Consider the following 24364-nt stretch of genomic DNA (forward strand, 5'->3'; position numbering starts at 1 on the left):
TCAATGGGCCTAAACTAGGGGTAAATAGATTGCATACGGGATTAGCCCTATACTTAGTTTATTTTCATGTTTTTAATGTTTTAAATTGAACCAGTCCAAAGCTGGTTTCAACCAGTGGTACAATTTAAGTGATTTTATTAATTTTTCTTTTAGTTGTGTAGTTGGGCAAGATGACGACTCTATTTTGAGTCTATTTCAGTTTCCTAGTCAGTTTAAGTTACCTAATAGGTTAACGATTGGGTTAGGCCTGTCCTTTTTAGTGTAGGAGTCTAATTTTGAGTCTTTTATATAAGGTTGTAAGGGGGCCAAGTATGGTACACGAATTTGATTAATGAAAAAGCTTTTGTTTGCTGCCATAGTTGCTCCTTTGCTCCTTGTGAGTGTGCATCCTTGTCGTTCTATCAAGCTGGAAAGGGATCGGTGGAATCCGATCGACTCCTTACGCCATGACGGCTGGGAGGATCCTCCACAGTTGGAAGGTGGTTCTATCCTTCTATCACAGAGTTGCTGCCTCCATTGAAGATCTGCAACTCCAAGTAAGTTTTTAGTGTTATCCATCATTCCCCTTCTTCTCCTAATCCTCTAAACCCACCCCCATCGTTGAATACTCAATCCTTACTACCTTCCTCATCCACCATTAATACCATAGATCCATTAGAATCCTAAAACCTGCAACTATTCTTCTTCCCTTCTAGAAGGTCACATGCAAGGTGATTTTTGCGAGAAATCTGTCCAGCCAAATCTAACCGTTAGAACCTGCTAAAGTTTTGATCGAATCTTCCTCTATCCCTAACAGAGATTCTATCCAAATTTCAGAAGCATCCACCCAGCCAATACTCCAGATCTAACCATCTGATATAGCTGTAATTTTCAGCATATATTCCCCTCCACACTACCCACACTCAACCTAAATATTAAGCCCATTCAATCACCTGATTTCCTACCCTAGATTCCATCATCTTCTACTTTTCAAAACCCTAACCCTAGTTACTGCCCAAATCCATCTAACTATTTTAACCATCTAAGACTTACAAATCCTAGTTCATTAGACTCCCCTAACCTGCCTAGCTTTACCATATAAGATTCACTTTCATTACCCTAACCCTAACCCTAACCCTAAATTTGACCTAAAAAACTCAATTCTGCCCCATCGAACCAGCAGTTCTACCGGTCCTAGTTATCTGACTCCTAGTAGGTCTCCTACCTATCTTGGACTACATTAATTAGGGTGATCACTGGGACGTTGAGTACTTCATGGGAAGAGGATCCAGACCTCGAAAAAAAAGGCAGATCGATCCTGGGCAGCAAGTTGCAACATCGTAGTACAGCGGCTGTCCTCAGATTGAACCATAGCATACGCCTGCTCCGAAAGTTGAAAAAGGATCACAACTCAGGATATGAACCCGAATATGATCAAACTCAATATTAAGACCTGCCAGGAACACATACACACAAAGCTTGTCCTCCCGATTGGTGAACCTCAAGGCATCAATAGCGCAAGTAGCAGAGAAATTACCGCTATCTGTGATATTGATGCTACAGCCTTTTTAATGTGTGATGGTTGGACTAGACACACTAAACAGTCCATTATCAACTTCATGGTCTATTGTGTTGGTAAGACTATCTTTCTAAACTCTCTGGATGCATCAAAGGAGAAAAAAGATGCAAAGTATATTTACAAGTTGTTGAAAGATGGTGTACAAGAGGGAGGGGTACAGAACATTGTCCAAGTGGTGATGAACAAGAGCAACTTTAAAAAGGTAAGTGAGAGATTGATGCATAGCAGCAGGTACCACTTCTTTTGGACACCGTGTGCAACCCACTGCATTGACCTCATACTTAAGATCATGGGGAAGAGATGCATGATATTTGGTGTGGTCAAGCAAGGAAGACAAGTGGCCATATTTGTGTACAACCATAGATATGCTTTACATATGCTTTGGGAGAAGTGTGGTGGAGATTTAGTAAGGCCTGACATTACTCGATTTGCCACCAACTACATTGCATTGAAGAGTTTCGAGGCGAAGATGGTCTGAGGTCCATGTTCGCTTCAGAGGAATCGTTTGATCGGAGAGAGTCGGGTCGCCACAAGGTAGGGTAGCATAGGTGACCATCTCTACTGACCAATTCTCACATGACCTGAAGGTCATTCTTAATACATATTTAAGTTGTTTTACTGGAATATGTGTTCTAGTACTAAACATTGAATGGAATTGGCCATATTAGAGAATGTATACAACATATATTACCAACCTAGGATCCACAGTCAAACTACCATTTGGGTGTGATTTTTTAAAATCTAAGGGTTCCACTATGCTTAGAGGGCCTAAAATAAGGTGTCTTAGAAGTTTCAGGACTTAATTTGGCCATTTGGCCCTCGAAATCAACTAGCGAAATTTGCAGAAAAAATGTAAAATTTTCAACCGAAACCTAGAACCTTCAACGTTACATGTATAAATGTTTCAAATAGTATTAGATAGAAAGTACACACTGATCCAGAAATATGACAAAAAACAAGCATCCGCTTTTTTTTACTCAATGGAGGAACCTGCTAACAATGATCTACTTGTCACTTTTAAGTGAATCAAGATTCTAAAACATATTTCATCTTCCCATAGGGAAGGAAATAAATTGTGTTGGTATGGTTGCTAAAATGGAGAAACTAAAGGATAGTAATTTCCAAAACTTTCTACAAGGACAATGACTTCATCATAACCATACATCTGAGTCTGAGAGCTTACCAACTGAAATGAATACACACTTCCGTTTCTAGAACATATAAGCACCTACGAGGAACAGAGGATTCACGGTGTCAGTGATCTTACAGCATAGTTGAGTACAAAATCCTGATATGTAAAATACATTACAATATGCAACTTAATAACCATGGTTGCTGGATCTAAATATAAAATGTAACTAATTACTAAATAATTTTTTTTGTTTAAAGTCCTGGATATTTATTTATACTGGAAATATGTGTTAATAGTGCCTGCATCTCTTCTTTCAAATGGCAAAGCCAGTGCATCATGACAAGAAAGAGAATATAATTAATAGAAGAACAAAGGGGAAACAGGGAATAGAAGCGAAAGCAGGATAATGATTGTAGTTAATTAGAAAGATTGGAAAAAGGAGGGCAAGGGGGGGGGGGAGAGAGAGATGTTCTTTGTTGTTGATTATATCATTTGGCAGGTTTGCTCTGTTTTTAATAAATCTAGTTATTTACCCAAAAAATAAAGAGTAATGGTATTCTACATTTTGAATTTTCTTTTAAAAAGTGCCCTTGTTACACTTGTATTAGAACTCAATCTCAAATAATGAAAGATTCAGCAATGAGCAGATCACCATGGAATTGAGTATTTCCCAGTTGTGCCTTAGAGTTTCAATGTGAAAATTCAAATAAGATAGAAGCTTGCATCAAACAAGAGAACTTACTTGAGAGGGAATGACATAAGATATGCATGCTCCAGCAAATAGTGGACCACCTGTTACTACCTGTATAACACCATCAAGTCACTGATAATGAATCTAACAAATAGAAGTACCATCCATGTTTCACAATTAACAACATGCATATGTAAAGCAGTGTATCAGGTAAGATCATATCCAGTTTCATTAGAACAAGAAATCTGGTAGATCGTGTGGTGGAAACAAGACCAAACTCAATTATTGATGCTGCTTCATAAATTAACTTCTCAAGGCTTCCACCAAGACAAACTAAGAATGAAAGGGAAGAGAAGTATAAAATAGAGTTGTACAACCTATACACTTAAAATATTCATCTACAGAGTCTCTGAAAAAATATTAACATATTTATTAAATTAGTTATATTGATCAATATGAAGCACAGAAATAATAAAAAGATCCTAAAAACATACAAGACACAGTATCTATGGTAAGGACATAGACTAAATATTTTGGAGTGGAGCAGGCTATCTTCATTAAAAGTGAAGATGGTAAAGTACTAATAAGAGATGAGGACATTAAGAAGAGATGGGAAGGTTATTTTCGCAGCCCACTAAATGAAGACACTTCGAGTAATAGTGTTCCGGAAGACTGCATATCCATCAAGACACCACATGTCGTAGATATATACGAAAATTAGGGTGTCTGAAGTAAAAGAAGCTTTAAGGAGGATGAAAGTAGGCAAGGCACTAGGTCTAGACGAGATCCCAAAAGAAGTGTGGAAGAGCTTAGGAATCTATGGTTTATCTTGGCTAACCAAGCTGTTTAATAAGATTATGAGCACAAGGAAAATGCCAGATGAATGGAGAAGAAGCATCGTGGTCCGGATTTACAAAAAATAAAAAGGTGATATTCAGAACTGCAATAACTATAGGGGCATAAAACTAATGAGTCATACTATGAAATTATGGGAGAAGGTTATTGAAACCCACTTGAGACATGAAACTACTATTACGAACATGGATTAAAGTATCGGTCTGTACGATACGAACAATACGAACATGGATTAAAGTGTCGATACAATACTGACCAATACATCTCTTTTTTTTTTGAAATCATATTGTATCGAGTGTATCGATATGTATCGACTGATACGGGCCAATACGATACGATACGATCGATACATATCAATACACTCGATACATACTTTTAATTATTGTTTTTTTGGATTTTAAGTGTATCGATACAATACACTTAACTTAAGTCGTCACTTTTGGCCAGAACACGAAACAGAGAGTGCAGAGGCGGAAAAAACAGCTTCCAGCCAAGCTGAAAAGCTTGAAAACTTAGATTTTACGTCCATTTTCACCCAATTCTTGTTAGCGCTTCCATTCAATAGTGAAAATGAATCAAACTCTGGTGGAACAACATCATATGCATCATCCAACAACCAAAAATCAAAGATTGAAGGAGTTTTTGAAGGGAAATGTATTTAAAAAAAAATTGATCTTTTGCTTCAAATCTTGCATTCCAGTTGTTTTTTTTTTTTTTTTTATGAATCCATGCATTTAGGTTCAACTAACTATCAGATGCATGCATTGTATACATTTGCAAAGATTAGAACTCAAATCCACCGTTTTTTAGCCTAAAACGAAAATGGCTTCCATAAATGATTTTTTTTTTTATTTCTTCCAAAAATCAAGTCCTATGCTTATGTGTATGATATATGTAGTACATTATGTACAGATGTACCACCTTGAATGTAATTTTTACTCTATAATTGGTATTTTTTTATTTTCTGGAATTAAAAAATACTCAAAAATAAAGGATTTTTTATCTTTACTCTTTCATTATAGTTTGATTAAATCATGCAATGGCTGAAATGCGTGACAAGACTTAGATTGATATTATTTTGTATCATGCCTCATTATATTATGTCATTTTTTAATTTCTGAAAAATTAAAATAATTGTGAAAAATAAAAAAATTGATTAAAGTTTATTTCATATACTTTGCAAAGTACTTGCAATGCATGAAACGTATCATATACTTTACTTGATCTATTGATGTTTGGATTTTAATATACTTTAATTGTTACACCCGCACCCGAAATATACCCACACCCAGGGTCAAATTAAACTTTACCAAAGGGTAATGCCATGGTGGCAATGGTCAACATCTATGGCCTTGAACTTAAATTATTATTATAAGTATCCCCTCGACGTCCTGGAAGTACGGGTCAAAGCCCCGCAACTTTCCTCGAAGTTTGGGCCCTGACAGCAGCAACGAAATCACGAACGGACTCACTCGACTTATTCCGCTCGTGGACCCGCCTGTGCTGTTACTTGCCCTTTTGATTTATTTTCCCATGGGACCCACATCCCGTGTCCCGGACACCATAATTAGATCCCCGGACCAGATGGACTCCCACCCTTACCTTTCTTTGGTTAATTGGGCCATGAAAGTGGGCCCACAAGACTTGACATTAAATAAATAATGAGTTTTCCATCCTAACTTAAACCAAACAAACCCTAAGGACCAATATGTCTTATAAGACTTAGAACTGACCCAAACATGTCCTAACTAGATGGATTTAATAGGTTATGACTAGGGACAAATAAGCCTTAAAACCCATTTAAACCTAAGAGACTATTTTGTGTTTTAGGAACACCTAAACAAACAAGACCTAAGACCCCTTTTGATCTTTAAAAGATAAGATAAAGCCTCATATTCTCTTATCTCTTCCCCTCTAAGCAAACCGTGGAGGAGAAGAGAAAAGGAAGAAGAAGGAAGAAGGTAGGAAGAGGAATGAGAGGGGAAGGGAAGAAGATGGAAGGCATGCCAAGATGGCTGGCTGCCCCACATCTCCTCCTCTTGCTGTCCGGACAAGGCTTGAAGAAAAGAAGAAAAAGGAGAGATGGAAAGGAAGGGAAGGAGGAAGATGAGGTGGATCTTCAAAGCTGGCTAGGGCTGAGATTGGAGCTTCACTCACCATGGTATGACCTAAATCTTGGTACAACCCTCTTTCCCATTTCTCAGTCTTAGTTGAAGTAGATTCCTTAAGCTTAAGCTAACCTAGGGTTCCATTTGGGACTCAAGGTGATGCTTGACGCTTAAATGGAGCTCAAATGGTAAAGACCAAATCCTATTAAAGACTTGTATGTTCTGCCTTGCAACCATTGCTACTGAATCCTTGGTTCTAAACCACCAAACCCTACCTTTGGACCAAATGGAGCTAAGCCCTTATGAGATCTTGGATCCATAGGGTAAGCCTAGGTTTTAGTGACCCTAGGGAGTTTTCAAGATTTTTTTTTTTTAAGATCAGATCTCTACCACTATTGAAGGCTGATTGTTCATTGTTGGAGCTCCATCTGCAAACCTTAAACAGCAACCATTAACCCCACTTTCACTCTTTTCCAATGGCTAGATCTGGCCAAACCATTAACCTTCTATTTTTGGATCTCCACCTTCTAATTTTGGATCAACCCTTGGTTCTCACAATCCAACCATCAAATCAGGCTGAGATTTCTTGCACAGGTTACTTCTATACAAGCCCTACTCGACCTGAGTTTGGACCCATTCTAATGGCTAGATCAGTTTCTACAGCAAAGCTTCCTTAACCTTCTAATTTGGTTACCTACTAAAAATCCTGACAAAACCCTAAATCCAATCAAATTTATGGTTACAGGTTTTAGCTCTTGATGATTTTTGAAGGGCTGATTACTTCGACTTCAAAGAGCGCTCGACCTCAATAATTGCTCCATTCCAAGTTTTTGAAGACCCCTACCCCAATCGATCTCTACTTTTCAGCGTTTTCTAAAACCTTGACACATCGATTTTTGGGTTAGGGATTTTTGCTGCTGCTGTAATCTTATGGAGGTGTTTCTACCATCAAGAGAGATACTCTACCTCATCAATTAATGGTTTGAAGAAGTTCCTTTTTTCTGTGATGGCTCATCTAGCTGATTCTCCTACCACTGCTGCTACTGCCTCTGACATTGGGCTTACTCAGGATGAGCTCCTAGCTTTCTGTCACATGCTCCAGGCCTCTTCCGCTGCCCCTACTACGGCATCTGCACCTGCTGCCCATCCTGATTCTCACTTTGCCTTAGATATTCTAGTTAGTAGCCTGTGTGCATCGGCTGTATCTAGTCCTTGGATTATAGACTCCAGTGCCACTGACCACATGACTGGCTCCTCCCATGTGTTTCACCTTTATTCTCCATCTTCTGGCAAAGACAATGTTCGCGTGACTAATGGTTCCCTTTCTCCTATTAATGGAAAGGTTCCATACGCTGCTCTCCTACCCTTTCCTTAAAAAAATTTGTTTTGCATGTTCCCTCATTTTCTACCAACCTTCTCTCTATTAGTAGTCTTACTAGAGATCTGAAATGCAAACTCACATTTTTCCCTTCTCATTTTGTCATACGGGATCTGGAGACAGGGCGAACGATTGGGGGTGGTAAGATGCAAGGTGATCTCTACTTACTTGACACGGGTCAGCCTTCTACTTGGCATTTGGCTTCCTCTTCAGCTCATCATTTACAGTCCACCTCGTCACCTGAATTTCATCTCTGGCACTGTCGCTTGGTTACCCTCCTTAGTACTTTAGCTCTTTTGTTTCCCAACTTGATCAAGCAATGTAATAGGAATGAGTTTTTATGCGAGGCTTGTGTTTTGGCCAAACAGACTCGTTCCAATTATTCTTCATTAAATAAAAGAAGTGAGTCTCCTTTTGCTTTGGTTCATTCTGATGTGTGGGGCTCTGCCCGTTGTACTTCCATTTCTGGTCGTCGATGGTTTGTCTCCTTTATTGATTGTTATACTCGTGCCACCTGGGTATACATGATGAGTCATAAAAGTTAATTCTTCCGCTGTTTTCAATTGTTTAATCGTATGGTTCAGACCCAATTCAATGCCACCTTGAAAATTTTACGAAGTGATAATGGCAGAGAATACATGGAGGGTCAGTTCCAACTTTATTTGGCTGAACATGGTATTGTCCATCAGACCAGCTTTGTTGACACACCTGCCCAGAATGGGGTTGCTGAAAGGAAAAATCGACATCTCCTTGAGGTGGACCAGACCATTCTGTTTGCACGACAGGTTCCTTCTCATCAGCTGTGTACCTACCCGTTTCCTTGATGGTTGTTCCCCAGTTAACCTCCTCCAGGATTCCTCCTCCTTTGTGGTTCTCCCAAAGTGCTTAGTTGTGTTTGCTATGTTCGTAATCATCATCCTCATGGGAAATTTGATCCACGGAGCATTCGGTGTATTTTTCTGGGCTACTCTGTGACCTAGAAAGGATACAAGTGTTATCATCCACCTACTAGATGTACTTTTGTATCCATGGATATTGTCTTCCATGAGTCCTTGGCGTATTATTCTCAGACACCTTTTCAGTGGGAGCAGGATCCAGGTTTTGAAGATGTGTTTGCGATTCTTCCGGATCCTATTCAGGGGGAGCCCTCTGTAACTTCAGCCCCTACAGTGGGGTTCCCCATCAGGGGGAGCGTAGACCAGTCAGTCAAATCCTTATTGATAAAGTCCATACCCGGGAGCACAGAGGACAAGTTAAGACTACCACCACCACCATACCACCTCTACAATCGTCTGCACTTGATCCAGATTCAGACCCTGTTACATCATCTGGTAAGGATCCTTCTCTTGACTTACCTATTGCTGTTCGTAAAGACATTAGGTCATGTACCCAACACCCCATCTCCAATGTTGTTTCCTATGATGCTTTATCTCCTTCCTATCATGCATTTGTTTCTTCTCTTTCCACTGTTTCTATTCCTCAGAAATGGCAGGAGGCGATTGCAGATCCAAAGTGGAAAGCAGCCATGATGGAAGAAATGACGGCCTTATTTAAAAATGAGACATGGGAGCTAGTTGTTCTTCCTTCGGGTAAGAAACCAGTCAGGGGCAAATGGGTATTTGTTGTCAAGCAGAAGCCAGATGGAACAGTTGATAGATATAAAGCCAGGCTTGTGGCCAAGGGCTTTACTCAAACTTATGGGATCGACTACCAGGAGACATTTGCCCCAGTTGTGTCCGGGTCTTACTATCTTGTGCTGTCAACCTTGGCTGGGACCTACAGCAATTGGATGTAAAAAATGCATTCGTTCATGGAGAATTGGAAGAGGAGGTTTATATGGAAGTTCCTCCAGGTTTTTCTTCTGACAAGACCCATGGGAAAGTTTGTAGGCTAAAACGGGCACTATATGGGTTGAAGCAATCTCCACGGGCATGGTTTGGTAGGTTTCATAAAGCCATGGTCTCCTGTGGATACAACCAAAGTAATGCTGATCACACTCTGATCATCAAGCGAAAGGGAGAAAAGGTCATTCTTCTTATAGTTTATGCAGATGAAATTTCTCACCTGAAGACTTTCTTGGGATGAGAATTTGACATAAAAGATCCAGGACAGCTACAATATTTTCTTGGGATTGAAGTTACCTGTTCTCCCAAAGGCATCTTTCTCTCCCAAAGAAAGTATGTTCTAGATTTACTATCAGAGACTGGTTTGCTTGGTTGTCATCCTTGTGACACTCCTTTGGAAGCTACTACTCGTCTGCAAGAGAAGGATGGTGAACCTGTTGATAAGGGCAGATATCAACGTTTGGTGGGAAAACTGATTTATCCCTCCCACACCAAACCAGATATTGTTGTTGCTGTGAGCCCAGTAAGCCAATTCATGCATGATCCTTATTCTACTCACATGGCTGTTGTTCTTCGTATTCTCCATTACTTGAAATCAGCTCCATGAAAAGGGATCCTTTTGTCTCCTCAAAACCATCTTCGCATTGAGGCTTACATAGATGCTCACTGGGGTGATAATCCTGATAGAAAGTCTACTTCAGGCTATTGTACTTTTGTTGGAGGAAATTTGGTCGCATGGCGGAGTAAAAAACAAAATGTTGTGGCACGGTCTAGTGTTGAAGCTGAATTCCGTGCTATGGCCCAAGGCATATGTGAGTTATTGTGGCTTCAGAGTTTACTCCTAGATATCCGTGGTTCTGTTCATCTTCCAATGATGTTGTACTGTGACAACAAAGCAGCAATTAGCATTGCCCACAATCCAGTGCAACATGACCGTCCCAAGCATGTGAAGATCGACAGACACTTCATCAAGGAGAACTTAGAGAGTGGGCAGATTTGTATCCCTTTTGTGAAGTCTGGAGATCAACTGGCTCATGTCTTCACCAAAGGGTTGAGTGAGAAGTTGTTTCATCCTAGTCTAGTCAAGTTGGGCATGTGTGATATCTATGCCCCAACTTGAGGGGGAGTGTTGAGTTATGTTACCCGATATTATAAGGGTAGTTTTGGTATATTTCTGTATTTTTTTCCTTTTATTTCCCTATAGCTATCATGGTCAGCTATACAGGGTTATTTATGTAATTTTATTGCTTGTATGAAAGTTATAAATACAAGAGCTGAATAATCACATCAATTATTCTAGCCATTCCCTCAATACTGTTTTGTTAACAAATATCAAGAAATATGATTGCATAAATACCGTCCAGATGATGGAGCCACTTGGGTTTAATGCAATTACATGGCCATCAACCAAGCAACAAATAACTGCAAACAAAAGCAATACATAAATTTTATTCAGCTTTCCATATGTTAGATAGGCCACATAGTATTTTGGTTCAGCAAATCAGAAGTCAGATATATAATGTCTGGAACCGTGCAAACTTTTATAAGAGAATCTCCACCCATAACAGAAATGGTAATAAAATTAACTACTCAAATGGAATAGACAAGTACCATTTCCACTGGGAGAACTGATGGAAAGAGAACCAAAAACAGGCACCCCCAACTCATACTGCCATACAATGCTGAAAGGTAATGCCTGCATCAATAAGAAAAAGGTACCGACAAACTACATCAATAAATGAAGTAAATAGAACAAGTTTCATGACCTATCATTCATGCTCCACCATGGTGGAGGAGGAGGAGGACCAACTAGATCTCCTAGATAGTCACAGGAAAGATTCAATATATCCACACCTAGTTGCCTATGATCAAAATCAAAGGTATCAGTCATATTGGAAATATAAGTTGTGAAAAGTATAGTATGGAACTGAAAAGGCTAATGAATTTTTTTTCCATATAATTTGTTCTCCCCTTCAACTCAATTACTTTTTCTGTTGCATTGCTTGATTTAGAATGGGGGGAGGGGGTACCAACCCACACGGTTTGAATCTACTAAACTACGAACTTTGTGTAATACTGTAATTTACTTGCCTCATTATAAAATTTAATTCATTTTCTTCTTGTTTTTTTCAAAGCATAGCAAGGGTTCAAGGATGTTGTGTCAAAATAATTGTAATCAAGTGCTACATCTACTTAGGATCTATGCATTGTGCAGTGATTCCATTATATAAGGTAGCTATAGTACAACCGACTGAAATTCAATCCTTTTTACAGAAGTGTTTTGCAGGCACTTAAGTTTCAGAAAACACCTGATGCATATCTTAACGAATAAGTATATTCTAATTGGAACTTATTTCCAACTTCTAAATTAACAAACACCTCAAAATATGTGTCAGTTTTTTGAAGCAATAATGATTATCGATGATGGATCAAGGCACAGAGATAGTATAATAATTACAATATTTTTGTGCTTAAAAAGAATTTCTTAAGAAACTCAAGGGCATATATGCCAAAAGCAAGTGTCTGAAGGCAAAAGAGGAAAGTATAAAAGGAAAGAACAGAAAGGGAAAACAAAACAACCGCACGACAAAGATCATCCAAAAACAAGCCACCATGAAACCCCAAGACCATGCACCAAGCAGACTATGAGAATGAAATACATATGCTAGTTGCTACTCCCTAAATTGAAAATCTCCTACCGCTAAGCTGTTTCTCTCATGCAACTTCGTTCTAAGTTAAATAGCTAATATAGAGACACAAACATTTCAATAGTATAAATCCAACGACAATCTTTCTTTCTTTCTTTTTTTCGCGCTGCGGGGGAGGGGGGGAGTGAGGTTTTATGTGTCCATCAAACCCAATGTAAAGTGTTTAAATTAATTTTCATTATTTATTTATGGGTGATTGATAGTCCTAGGTTAGACCTTAAAATTGTTCGCAACTAGGGATAGAACTGGACAGTATGTTCATAATTCAAATGGTTGTCAACAAGCTTTAAAGTATCGGTATCGGGTATTGTATCAGTCGGGTGATTTTAAGAGACATATTGTATTGTATCGTATCAGAGATACACATCAAATAGTGCAAAAACGCATGGAAATGGTTACAATAAACATGGAAATAAACTTTTAGAACAAAAAACAATATAAACAAGCAATATAGAGTTACTCTATCATGTACAAACAATAAAATGGAGAATAATATATAACCAAACAAGTGCAATAAATTGAAATTGTTATAAGAGATAAGGTTTCTTACATGTAAAGTTACTCTATAGCCATGAAGAGTGTAATGGAAGAATTTTTTTTTTTTTTCGACTGAAAAATCATAGATTTTAGTTCAACTCCTTCCAAATGTTAAACTTTGATGCATCTAATAGCTTAGTTTAACCTAAATGTATGGATTTATAGCAAAAAACAGAACTAAAAAGCATGATTTAAGTTAGAAGATCAAGTTTTTTCAAAAAGCATTCCTCTTCCTAAGAAATCCCCTTCAATCTTTGATTTCAACTTGTTGGATGATGTATTTCCACTCCTTGATTCGTTTTCAAGTGTTGAATGGAAGCCCCAAGTAGGTAAGTGTGAAAAATCGAGTTTAGAAGCAAGATTTCAAGGTTTTCCAACTAGGTTTAGGGTGTTTTTTCCGCCTCTGCGCTTGTTGTATCGATTTATGAGTAAACAGAGGGTTTAAAGCCGTATCGGCCGATACATCTCGATACATATTGATACAAATTGATACATATTAATGTCCATTTTATGCTTTGTTTCGATCGTATCAAGTGTATCGTATCATATCAGTCCTTATCAGCCAATAAAATAAGATACACTCGATACATTATATTTAAAAAAAAGACGTATTGGTCAGTATCGTATCTATACCGACCAATACCGATACGATATGATACGGACCGATACTTTAAACCATGGTTGTCACATTGTATATTTTAGGAAATTTGATTCAAAAATATAAATGTGAGTATTCATACTAGATGTATCTAGAACTGAATCATTTTTTAGAGTCGTGAATGGATTATTTTCCGCTGTTTTGGAACAAGACACTTTGTGACAATTGTTTTGGTCCCTAGACTTCAGACTTGAGAGGATGTTACCGTTGTAGTTAGACTTTGTGCGTTTTGGTGTACTAAAGGTTGATGCCACCACTGGCTGTATATCAGCACACTAGATTTTCAATGTTTGTCTCTGTAAATGGAAGAGTCACTCTACATGGAATTCACCCCTTGAAAAGGGTGAATATCTTGAGAAAGATATGACTTTGATTGGTTCAAATTCTGAGCACAGTGGTAGTTTTGTAAATAGTTTAAAAGCTTTTAAAAATATAATTATATTCTATATTTATAGTTTACAAAGATTTCTATAAATGTTTTAATGTCCAATCAATGGTCAAGCTTCTCTGCCTAACCCATTTCAACAGACTAGGGTAGAGGCGACAATTTATTCCATGCTCATTAGTCCATTAAGTGACATTGTTAAGTGGATGGACTTAAATGTTATTACTTCAATTATTGAATGGGGTTAATTAGTCATATCCAACCTAAGTGGCTAAATAGCTGTATTTACTAGATAAGAGTTAGACTTTTAAGTAATTCCATGTACTAAGTTTGAGTCTAACTCACATAAGACAACCTTGTTGTACACTTATGGCTAAATAGCTGTATTTACTAGATAAGAGTTAGCCTTTTAAGTAATTCCATTTACTAAGTTTGAGTCTAACTCACATAAGACAACCTTGGTAGGATCACCCAATAGGATCCCATCACTTAGCTTGTAGAATGCTGTAAGGGAACTGGGTCTCAAATATTATAAAATAGCAACTAGAAGGTGGAGAGAGAGAGAGAGAGATGCTTCCTATGATTTGGACTCTCTCTCTCTCCACTTCACCTCTTCTATCTTATATTCCTCCATTGATTGTGAGTTAGGGTTTTTTTAACCCTAGAGAGTGTAGGAGGTTATTCACTGCTGTTTTATCGTGCAACCGTTGTTCGAGGAATACCTGTGTCATCCTTGTGTGTATCTCAGATTCAAGTGTTGTATCCTTTGGAGGTACTGCGCTTGTGGTACAAAGACGTAATCCTAAACCCTAATTTTGTGTTTCATTCGAATACCCTAATGCATGTGAGGATCGATTCAATGGTTGCAATTTTTTTATTTGGCCTCATCCGCCAACGGGAAAAAGTTTAACAGATTCTTCATATAGGAAGAACAAGCTTAATGTTAATATGTTATATTGAATGCCAAAAAAATTCTGACCTTCTTGTACCTTTATTGATATAGCTGTCACACGCCCACTAGTAGAGGCCGCATAAAGCATGTAACGTACCTACATGAACAACAATTAACCAGTTGTTAACTCATATAGTCATATGATAAAGGATCATATGAATACTTTCCCGTCCGTCTAGTTCAATTATTCAAAAGATTAGCAATCAATCTTCCAAAGGAGTTCAATCTTAAAAACCTGATACACAAGCCACAGGAAATGTAAATAATACTAAGCAATATGCATAAATGAATCACACTCTGGTATTCAGATGTCGAAGAATGGAAATAACTGCTCAGATCTGTTTTTAAGCAAAGGGTGGTCTCAAGCTATAGTGGAAGGAGATTCTTCTAACGTTATGAAATGGATGCGGATGAAAGGAGTATGTTAGATTCTAACCCAAAAGCTCGAACCTTGGCATTATTATGGTCACTTAATAAGGCCTATTCATCAGCTAGCTACTCAAATAAGTATACAATTCTCCTGGAAGCCTAAAGGTGTTAATGAGGTTGCAGATAATTGAGCGAAGGAAGGGGGTTAAGGGTTGTTAGATCTCGGATTTGTTTTGGGAATTCTATCCTGTTGTGATTAATCTGTGAGAGTTCTACTTCGTATTGGTTGTGGGCTCTTTGGCTGATTTTTTTATTAGGGTTACTTTCATACATAGTTATCAAGGCGGGAAGGGGACCATGGCGTTTTAGACTGTCAAAAAATAAGGCAACTGTTCATTTTTAGAGAAGAAGGAAAAAGGAGAAGAAGAGAGGAGAATCGATTTGTGTTAATCTGTTATGTCTCAACAAGAGACAAACATGCTTATATTGAAAAGAATGATAAATTACAGAGGGGCCCCTGGCCTTATACAAATAACAGAAAACACATAAAACTAAATGGGGTTATGTACAAGAATACCCCTTAAACTAAACTCCTATTCTTAACACTCCCCCTCAAGCTGGGTGGTATATGTCATACATACCCAGCTTGTCCAATAAACAGTTAAAGTGATGAGTGCTAAGTCCTTTGGTGAAGATATCAGCCACTTGTTCATTTGTCTTCACAAACGGCGTGCAGATGGTCTTTGACTCGATCTTTTCCTTAATAAAATGTCTATCAACCTCAACATGCTTAGTCCTGTCATGCTGCACTGGGTTGTGGGCAATACTTATGGCTGCCTTGTTGTCACAATATAAACTCATAGGTTCAACTGTCTCAAATCCCAATTCTTGAACAAGTCTCTTTAGCCACAAGATTTCACACACTCCGTGAGCCATGGCTCTAAATTCTGCCTCAGCGCTTGACCTAGCCACCACAGGTTGCTTCTTACTTCGCCAAGTAACCAGATTTCCACCAACAAAAGTACAGTACCCTGAAGTGGATCGTCGATCAGAAATAGATCTAGCCCAGTCAGCATCAGTGTATGCTTCAATCCTCAAGTGACCATTCCTAGAGAAGAGAAGGCCTTTTCCAGGACATGATTTTAAATATCTAAGGATTCTATAAACTGCATCAAGATGACCCATTTTTTGTGCATGCATAAACTGACTTACCACACCGACAGCATAGGCTATGTCAGGTCGGGTAAGGGAAAGATAGATTAACTTGCCAACTAATCTCTGATATTTTTCAGCATCTACAAGAGGTTCACCACAATCTTCTCCTAGTTTGTGGTTCTGATCAATTGGGGAGGAGACTGGCTTACACCCTAAGTACCCTGTCTCTGTAAGTAGATCAAGGACAAACTTTCTTTGACAAACATTGATCCCTTGCTTGGATCTTGAAACTTCAATCCCCAGAAAATACTTCAATGGACCAAGATCCTTGATCTCAAACTGCAGAGCCAAGTAAAGTTTAAGCTTTGAGATTTCAGCCTCGCTGTTTCCCGTGACTACAATATCATCAACATATACACTTAGGGCTGTAATATTGCTGCCCTTCCTTTGTATAAACAAAGTGTGATCGGCTTGACTTTGGGTATATCCATTCTGTGGGATAGCTTGTCTAAACCTCTCAAACCAAGCCTTAAGAGATTGTTTAAGTCCATAAAGAGCCTTCCTAAGACGACACACTTTTCCATTGCCACTAGGATGCTTGAACCCAGGAGGGGAATGCATGTAAACTTCTTCTTCTAAGTCACCATGTAAGAAAGCATTCTTTACATCAAGCTGGTATAATGGCCAATCAAGATTTGCAGCCATTGAGAGGAGTACCCGAATGGAGTTATGCTTGGCCAGAAATCAATGCCAAACACTAGGGTATAGCCTTTAGCAACCAGCCTTGCCTTATATCTCTCTACAATACCATCAGACTTGAATTTGACTGTGAATACCCATCTGCATCCAACAGGAACTCTCTCCTTTGGGAGTTCAACAAGATCCCAAGTGTGGTTCTTCTCAAGGGCCACCATCTCGGTATTCATTGCCTCTCTCCATTTCGGATCAGCCATAGCCTCTACTACATTCTTAGGTATAGAGATGGAGGAGATAGCCACTGAAAAGGCAACACCTGTAGGAGAGATAGAATCATAGGAGACAAACTTGGCAATGGGATTAAAACAAGCTCGAGTTCCTTTGCGGTGAGCAATAGGAAGATCTAAGTCTGAGGATGGAAGAGTAGAGGAAGGTATACCTGTCTCAATGGATGGAGGCTCAGGATGAGACGAAGAAGGATTTTGGCAGGTCTTCTTTATAGGAAGCCATGAAGGAGGATTTCTCTTATCCTTTGTATAAACAAGTAGTTCCCCTTGTTCTCTGTTCATCTGTGCACTTGGAGACTCCCCCTCAACAACAGTATCCTCTGGACTTTTCTTTCCCTTGTCAAGCTGAAATGGGGAAATAGGAACAAAAGAGGAGGATGGAAAGGATACAAACTCAAGAGCCTGTTCAACCTCACCACCACGACACTCCCCCTGAAGAGGTGACTGAAAAAAAGGAATGGTTTCAAAGAAAGAAACATCTTTGGAGATAAGCCACCGACGGGTAGGAGGGTAGTAACAGGTGTATCCCTTGGAGATAGAGGAATACCCAAGAAAGATGCACTTCAAGGACTTAGGATCCAATTTAGTGCGGGCAGATTTGCTAATATGGACATAGCACATGCAACCAAAGACCCTTAGGGGAAGAGAGAAAGAAGAAGAAAGTGAGGGAAAGACCTCAAGAGGTACTTTGAAGTGCAAGACACTGGAGGGCATATGATTGATAAGAAAGACCGCAGTAAGGCATCGGACCAAAAAGTTTTTGGAACATGCATTGTAAACCAAAGGGACCGGGCTACTTCCAGCAGGTGGCGGTTTTTTCTTTCAGCAATCCCATTTTGTTGAGGGGTATCAACGCAAGCCACCTGATGGATAATGCCATGGTCAGAAAAAAAGGTCTTCAAACCCCCATACATATACTCTCCACCTTTATCAGAACGAACAATCTGAATACGAGTTTGGAACTGAGTATAAACCAACTCATAAAAGTTTTGAAACGCAGCATAAACATCACTTTTTTGTTTCAAGAGATAAACCCAAGTAACTCGAGAGAAGTCATCAATAAAGGAGACAAAGTAGCGGAAGCCACGTAAAGAAGTAACAGGGGAAGGACCCCAAACATCAGTATGAACAAGGTGAAAAGGGGAAACAGATCTATTACTAGAAGATGGATAAACTGTCTTACAACTTTTTGCAAAAAGACAAGGTTCACAATGAAAAACATGATTGACAGGAAAAGATGTAAATAAATGTGGCAACATTTTTCGCATAACAGAAAAAGAAGGATGCCCCAAATGCTGAGGCCAAAGCAAAATATCCGTCTGTGTACGTCCGCCATGTTGCCCACACACATAAATTGAGCTGTTGTCACAGGGGAAGCACAAGTGTCCACAACATATAATCCATTAGTCTCACGTCCACTGCCAATCACCCTCTTCGTCACCAAATCCTGAAACAGACAATGAGTAGGAAAAAAGGTGACAAAGCAATTCAAGGACTTAGTCAATTAGCTAACAAAAAGAAGATTAGTAGCAAAGTTAGGAACATGAAAGATAGACTCCAAAGGGATAAGTAGAGTAACTTGGACATCTCCCTTCCCCGAGATGGAAGAAAGAGAACCATCAGCAATTTTCACCTTATCTTTTCCCGAACAAACAGTGTAGGAATTAAAGAGCCGAGACCTACCAGTCATGTGATCGGTGGCCCCCGAGTCAATGACCCAGGGAGTGGGGGCAGAAGAGGTAGAGACCTGTAGAGCAATGGATGTAATGGGAGCAGCAGAGGAGGATCCATCCAAGTGTGCTACAATCCGACGAAAAGCTATTATGTCTTCTTTAGAGAGGGATGATGACTCAGACTCATGAACCCCAACATGGGCTTTAGGCCCATTCTTCTTCGGCCCTTTCTGTCCTCCAGAAGCAGCAGAGGATGGTTTCCCATGAAGATCCCAACAAAACTCCTTATGCCCAGACTTGCCACAATAGTCACAGGAAAAACGGCCTTTACTAGCCCCCTTAGTGAAGGGAGGACGATCCTGTGGAGTGGATGAAACAAGAGCAGAACGCTCAACAGTGGCAGTGGTCTCCATAGCACTTCTGCGGGTCTCCTCAGTCTGTAAATAACCACACACCTCCTCCAGGGAGGGAAGACTTGGTCGGCCAAGTATCTGTACCCTTATGGGTTCAAACTCAGAGTTAAGACCTCTAAGAAGGAATAGGACCCTCTCCTTCTCAAACAACTAATGCACTTTAGGCTCATCAACAGGACACAGCTGGAGATCTCTGTAGTGATCATACTCCTCCCAAAGTCCCACAACAAGGCTGTAGTACTCAGAGATACGTTTGTCACCCTGGCGCAGGCTAACAATTTGTTGGAAAAGTTGATAAACCTTTGTAGAGTTCCCCACTCTATCATAAATACGAGCCACACTATCCCAAATATCTTTGGCTGTCTCCTTGCTCATAAACCTTCTTCCAATTTCCGGCTTCATTGAAAAAATGAGCCAAGTCATCACAAGGGAGTTCTCAGTTTCCCATTTGGAGTAGCCTGGATCAGCAGAGGAGGGGGCTTTACAGCTCCCAGATATATATCCCAACTTCCCCCTACTCCGAAGAATGAGCTTCATTGACCGTGACCAGTCCAAGTAATTAGTATTGTCAAGCTTGACAATGGGAAGAACACTTGGATTGTCATATGAAGGGGTAATAGGCAAGGCTGCCACAACAGTGGGGAGTTCAGATGCTTCAACAGTCTTTTCACCCATTGTGGCTTCAATGCAAACAGAAAAAATACTTGGGAAAAGTAACCAACAGCACCGCAAGCAAGAATAGTAGGCCTCCAAGAAGCAGCAGAAAAAAATAGGGGAAAAAACAGTCCAAAAACACTTGAAATGACTTGTAGAACTTCACACAAGCATCAAACAGCAGCGGAGTACAAAGAAACAATCTTCCTTACCAAAAAACGATAGCAGGGGGCCTAAAAAACCTCCCAAACAAAGCTCTATTGGAGAGCAAAGGCCAATCTGAACTCTGGCTGGCGGAAAAATAGGGCAGAATAGCCCAGGCCGAGATTCACTCCTGTCCCTTGGATACTTCCAGATGACTTGAGAAGACACAATGGGAAGAAATGAGACCTCCAAACGAAACTAAAGCCCCTGGTTGCTCTCCATTTGGGTTAGAAACAAGGGAGAACCAGGTCTGAGAAGAAGCTTAGGTTTGAGTTCGAACTCCAGCAGCAGCCAAGAGGAGAACCCAACTCTTAGCCTACTAAACTCTCTTCCAACACCTTCAAACTCCAGGAACATTAAGCTCTGATACCATGTTCATTTTTAGAGAACAAGGAAAAAGGAGAAGAAGAGAGGAGAATCGATTTGTGTTAATCTGTTATGTCTCAACAAGAGACAAACATGCTTATATTGAAAAGAATGATAAATTACAGAGGGGCCCCTGGCCTTATACAAATAACAGAAAACACATAAAACTAAATGGGGTTATGTACAAGAATACCCCTTAAACTAAACTCCTATTCTTAACAGCAACACCGCCTTCGGCCGCCATGGCGGCAAGGCGACCAAGGAGCCTGGGCGCCAAGGCGATGCCTTGATAACTATGCATTCATATGTACTGGGTTGGTTTTCTTGTAGAGGGCTGGTTATGTTGTTGTTGTTGTACTCCTATGTATTTTATCACTATGTACTTTTATCATCTTTTCTATCAATTAATCTTGTTATTTATATTAAAAAAAAAAGAAGTCTAGCTAATCCAAATTCCAAAAAACATACCAAATCAATAGAAGGTGACCCATATACACTCCCACCACATGAGGTCTTATAGACGCAACAATGATTTTTGTAATCCAAAGCATAGAGATTATGATCATGTGATCCACACCTATAAATTTGGTCATACAAAATAAAGTTAGACTGCATAGTAGCTCTGGCCATGGTACAACAAACTACAAACTATTTAATTAAGCAACTTGCTTGAGCAATTAAAAACATGCTTCACTTAATGCAATCATAGTTGTCAAGGCACTGCCCAGGCGACAAGGCACTTCTGGCTATGCTAGGCGTGCTGTCACCATTCTGTATGCCTGAAAGACACCCACCTTGGTCTCCTGGGTGTCACTTTGGGACCTAGGCAGATGATTTGTTTGGTTCTGCTTTTTATTTATTTATTTATTTTGTATGTCGTATAAAGTTAATTCTTTTTTTGACTGTTTTCTGACTTGTGTAAAGAGTTTTAGTACAATGAAATGCATGGAATCAGGCATGCGAGGGGAGAAAAAAAAGAAAGTAGAAAAGGGAGAAGAGAGGGCTGAATCAATAGTTGAAGCCCTTCAACCCTTCTACGGTTCTGCCCTTCCGTGAAGAAAAACTACGATGACTCCTCGTGACGGCCACAGCTAAGTTTCCTCCGCCTCGTCCTACTTCTTTACTACCTCTAAGTAGTGGGCGATAGTGAAGAAGTAGCTTGGCCTGTTGAAGCTGACTTGGGATGACACTTGTAGACCTCTAATTGCTTAGGTGGAGAACTAGTACGGGGAGAGTCAGTAAAGGGAATAATTGCATGAATCGGTGGAGAAATAAGAACATCACCATCCACTTGACAAGTCTCAGCACAGAAGTATGGTGTAGTCTCAAAGCAACTAACACCAGCATTGAAAAAGTGTTGACGAGTAATAGGATCATAACATTTATAACCCTTCTGAGTGCAAGCATACCCAAGAAACACAAGGTAGTATGTGAGGATAAATTATCAATACCAGGATGAAGAATATGAAAAAAAGATAAGCAACCAAACAACCATGGGGGTAAACCAAATAGAGAAACATGAGGAAAAATAATTGATTGCTTGGGGAATTGTGACTTGTGTCAATGAGACACAATCATGTCTATTTATAATACATGCTTTGAGAATACAAGGATAGAATTGCCCCTAGGGCAACATAACATAAAACACCTAGGACAATTCTACCCTTATATATCCCATATTGCAACAGTCCCCCTCAAGTTGGAGCATGGATATCACACATGCCCAACTTGCATACAACAGGGCAAAAAATTTTACTACTTAGCCCTTTAGTAAATATACCAGCCAACTGGTCGCCAAACTTGACAAAGGGAATACAGATCAGTCCTTGCTCGAGCTTCTCCTTGATGAAGTGACGATCTATCTCCACATGCTTGGTGCGGTCATGCTGGACTGGGTTATGAGCAATACTAATAGCAGACTTATTGTGACAATACAAATTCATGGGCAATGAAGTAGGAATTGCCAAATCAGCCAAGAGTCCCTGTAGCCACATCAACTCACATATGCCATGGGACATGGCACGAAATTCTGCCTCAGCACTAGAACGGGCAACAACAGTTTGCTTCTTACTTCGCCAGGTCACCAAATTAACTCCAACAAGGGTACAGTAACCAGAAGTAGACCGGCAGTCATCAGGAGAACTAGCCCAATCAGAGTCTGTATATGCTTCCACCTTCAAATGATCATTAGGAGAGAATAAAATTCCCTTGCCTGGTGCAGCCTTCAAATACCTAAGAATACGTAGGACAAGTGGACAACATCCCAATGAGTGGAATAAGGGTCAGCATGTATTGGCTTACCATACTGATCGCAAAGGCAATATCCGGCCTAGTATGGGAAAGGTAGATCAGCTTTCCAACTAATCTCCGATATCTCCCATTGTCAACTGGGTCACCTAACTGACGGGAGAGACAAACATTAGCTTCAAGAGGTGTCTCAGTTGGCAAAAAACTGAATTGGGCCGAGATCTCAGCGAGTTGGTATAATTTTTTATTTTTTATTTTTGAACTCGAAGGCTAGTTTCAGTGGGTTTTAGACCTAGGCAGTTGCAGCGATTGGAGCCGTCAAAGTTCAAACCTCGAACTTTTGCAGAGGAATCTCTCTCTCTCTCTCTCTCTCTCTCACTTCCTTTTGAAATTTGACAGATCCATCACGTCAATAGATTGTAAGGCAAAACAAAAGAAGAGAAACAAAATCAGGAATCAAAGGATTTACAGAGACGGTAACCAGATTAATTGATGGGACTGATTCAGATTTCAAAAACATACTCTCTAACATTTCAAATGAATGTTCTTTCTTCTCAGATCGGCAACTGTTACAGTAAAATCGTCCGAACGAAAGAGGAAAAAACTCCATATTTTAAAAAAAGAGAGGTAGAAAAACAGAAAGAATCGTAAATCTATCTATACAAGTATCGATCTTCGTTGTCCATCGAATTCCAACCTTATGCCGGTTCATCTACACCGTCTTCCTTCTTAGACGGCAGAAAACTTGGGAGGGTTTTAACTGAACCCCGATACTCACCTCAGCACTGCCCCCTTGCTCACCCAACAACCCAGACAGATCGTACCGAAGAAGAAGGAATTTTTTTAAAATCAAAACCAAATGTCAATTTTACCCTCACTTCTTCTGCCTTACGAGCACGTGCTCATTAAACTTGAGCGAAAAATGAAGGAAAAATGTTTTTGCCCATAATCCATAATAGACTCTTGAGTCTATTATGATTTTGGGGGTGCTTTTATTTATTTTAAATAAAAGCAAGTTTCAAAAATGATACCAAACAGATGAAAAAATGATACCAAAAAGACCCTTAAACCCATTTGAATCAATTTTTTTTTAAAATATTTAAAAAATTTTATTTTTCAGGAAATAAAAAATGAAATAATATAGTAACTTATGACAAAAATAACATCAATTCAAGGTTTTTCATGCATTTCAGACATTCCATGATTTAATCAAACTACACTGAAGGAGAAATAATGAAAAAAAACCCTTTCTTTTTTTCATTTTTTTATTATTTTTTAATTCCAGTAAATAGCCAAAAAACAGATTATTAAATAAAAAATAATGCAACATTGAACTTCATAGATCTGATGTAAATGTACTGCATATACTTTTCCCATAAGCATAGGACTTTATTTTTGGAAGAATAAAAAGAAAAAAGCTCTATGGAAGAAATTTTCGTTTTTCTTTGAAAAATCATGGATTTAAGTTCAAATCCTTGCAAATGTTTAATTTTG

General features: G+C 39.2%; 1 protein-coding gene across 3 annotated transcripts in view; it reads right to left on the reverse strand.

The window, feature by feature from the left end:
- The window catches only part of LOC122647487 (putative acyl-activating enzyme 19), a 98894-nt gene that overhangs the window by 14862 nt on the left and 59668 nt on the right, over positions 1 to 24364 (reverse strand). The window contains exons 9-14 of one of the 3 annotated variants that reach the window (XM_043840874.1): positions 21092 to 21200; positions 14844 to 14903; positions 11178 to 11262; positions 10924 to 10988; positions 3433 to 3492; positions 2742 to 2786 (exon numbers count right to left, since the gene is read on the reverse strand). In XM_043840874.1, coding sequence (XP_043696809.1) covers positions 2742 to 2786; positions 3433 to 3492; positions 10924 to 10988; positions 11178 to 11262; positions 14844 to 14903; positions 21092 to 21200 — 424 coding nt within the window. Of the gene's footprint in view, positions 1 to 2741; positions 2787 to 3432; positions 3493 to 10923; positions 10989 to 11177; positions 11263 to 14833; positions 14904 to 21091; positions 21201 to 24364 lie in introns of those variants that run through there. The other 2 variants (XR_006330906.1, XM_043840875.1) reach the window with 2 other exon arrangements.

Source organism: Telopea speciosissima, unplaced genomic scaffold (genome assembly GCF_018873765.1).
Source record: "Telopea speciosissima isolate NSW1024214 ecotype Mountain lineage unplaced genomic scaffold, Tspe_v1 Tspe_v1.0063, whole genome shotgun sequence".
NCBI classification, from domain to species: Eukaryota; Viridiplantae; Streptophyta; class Magnoliopsida; order Proteales; family Proteaceae; genus Telopea; species Telopea speciosissima.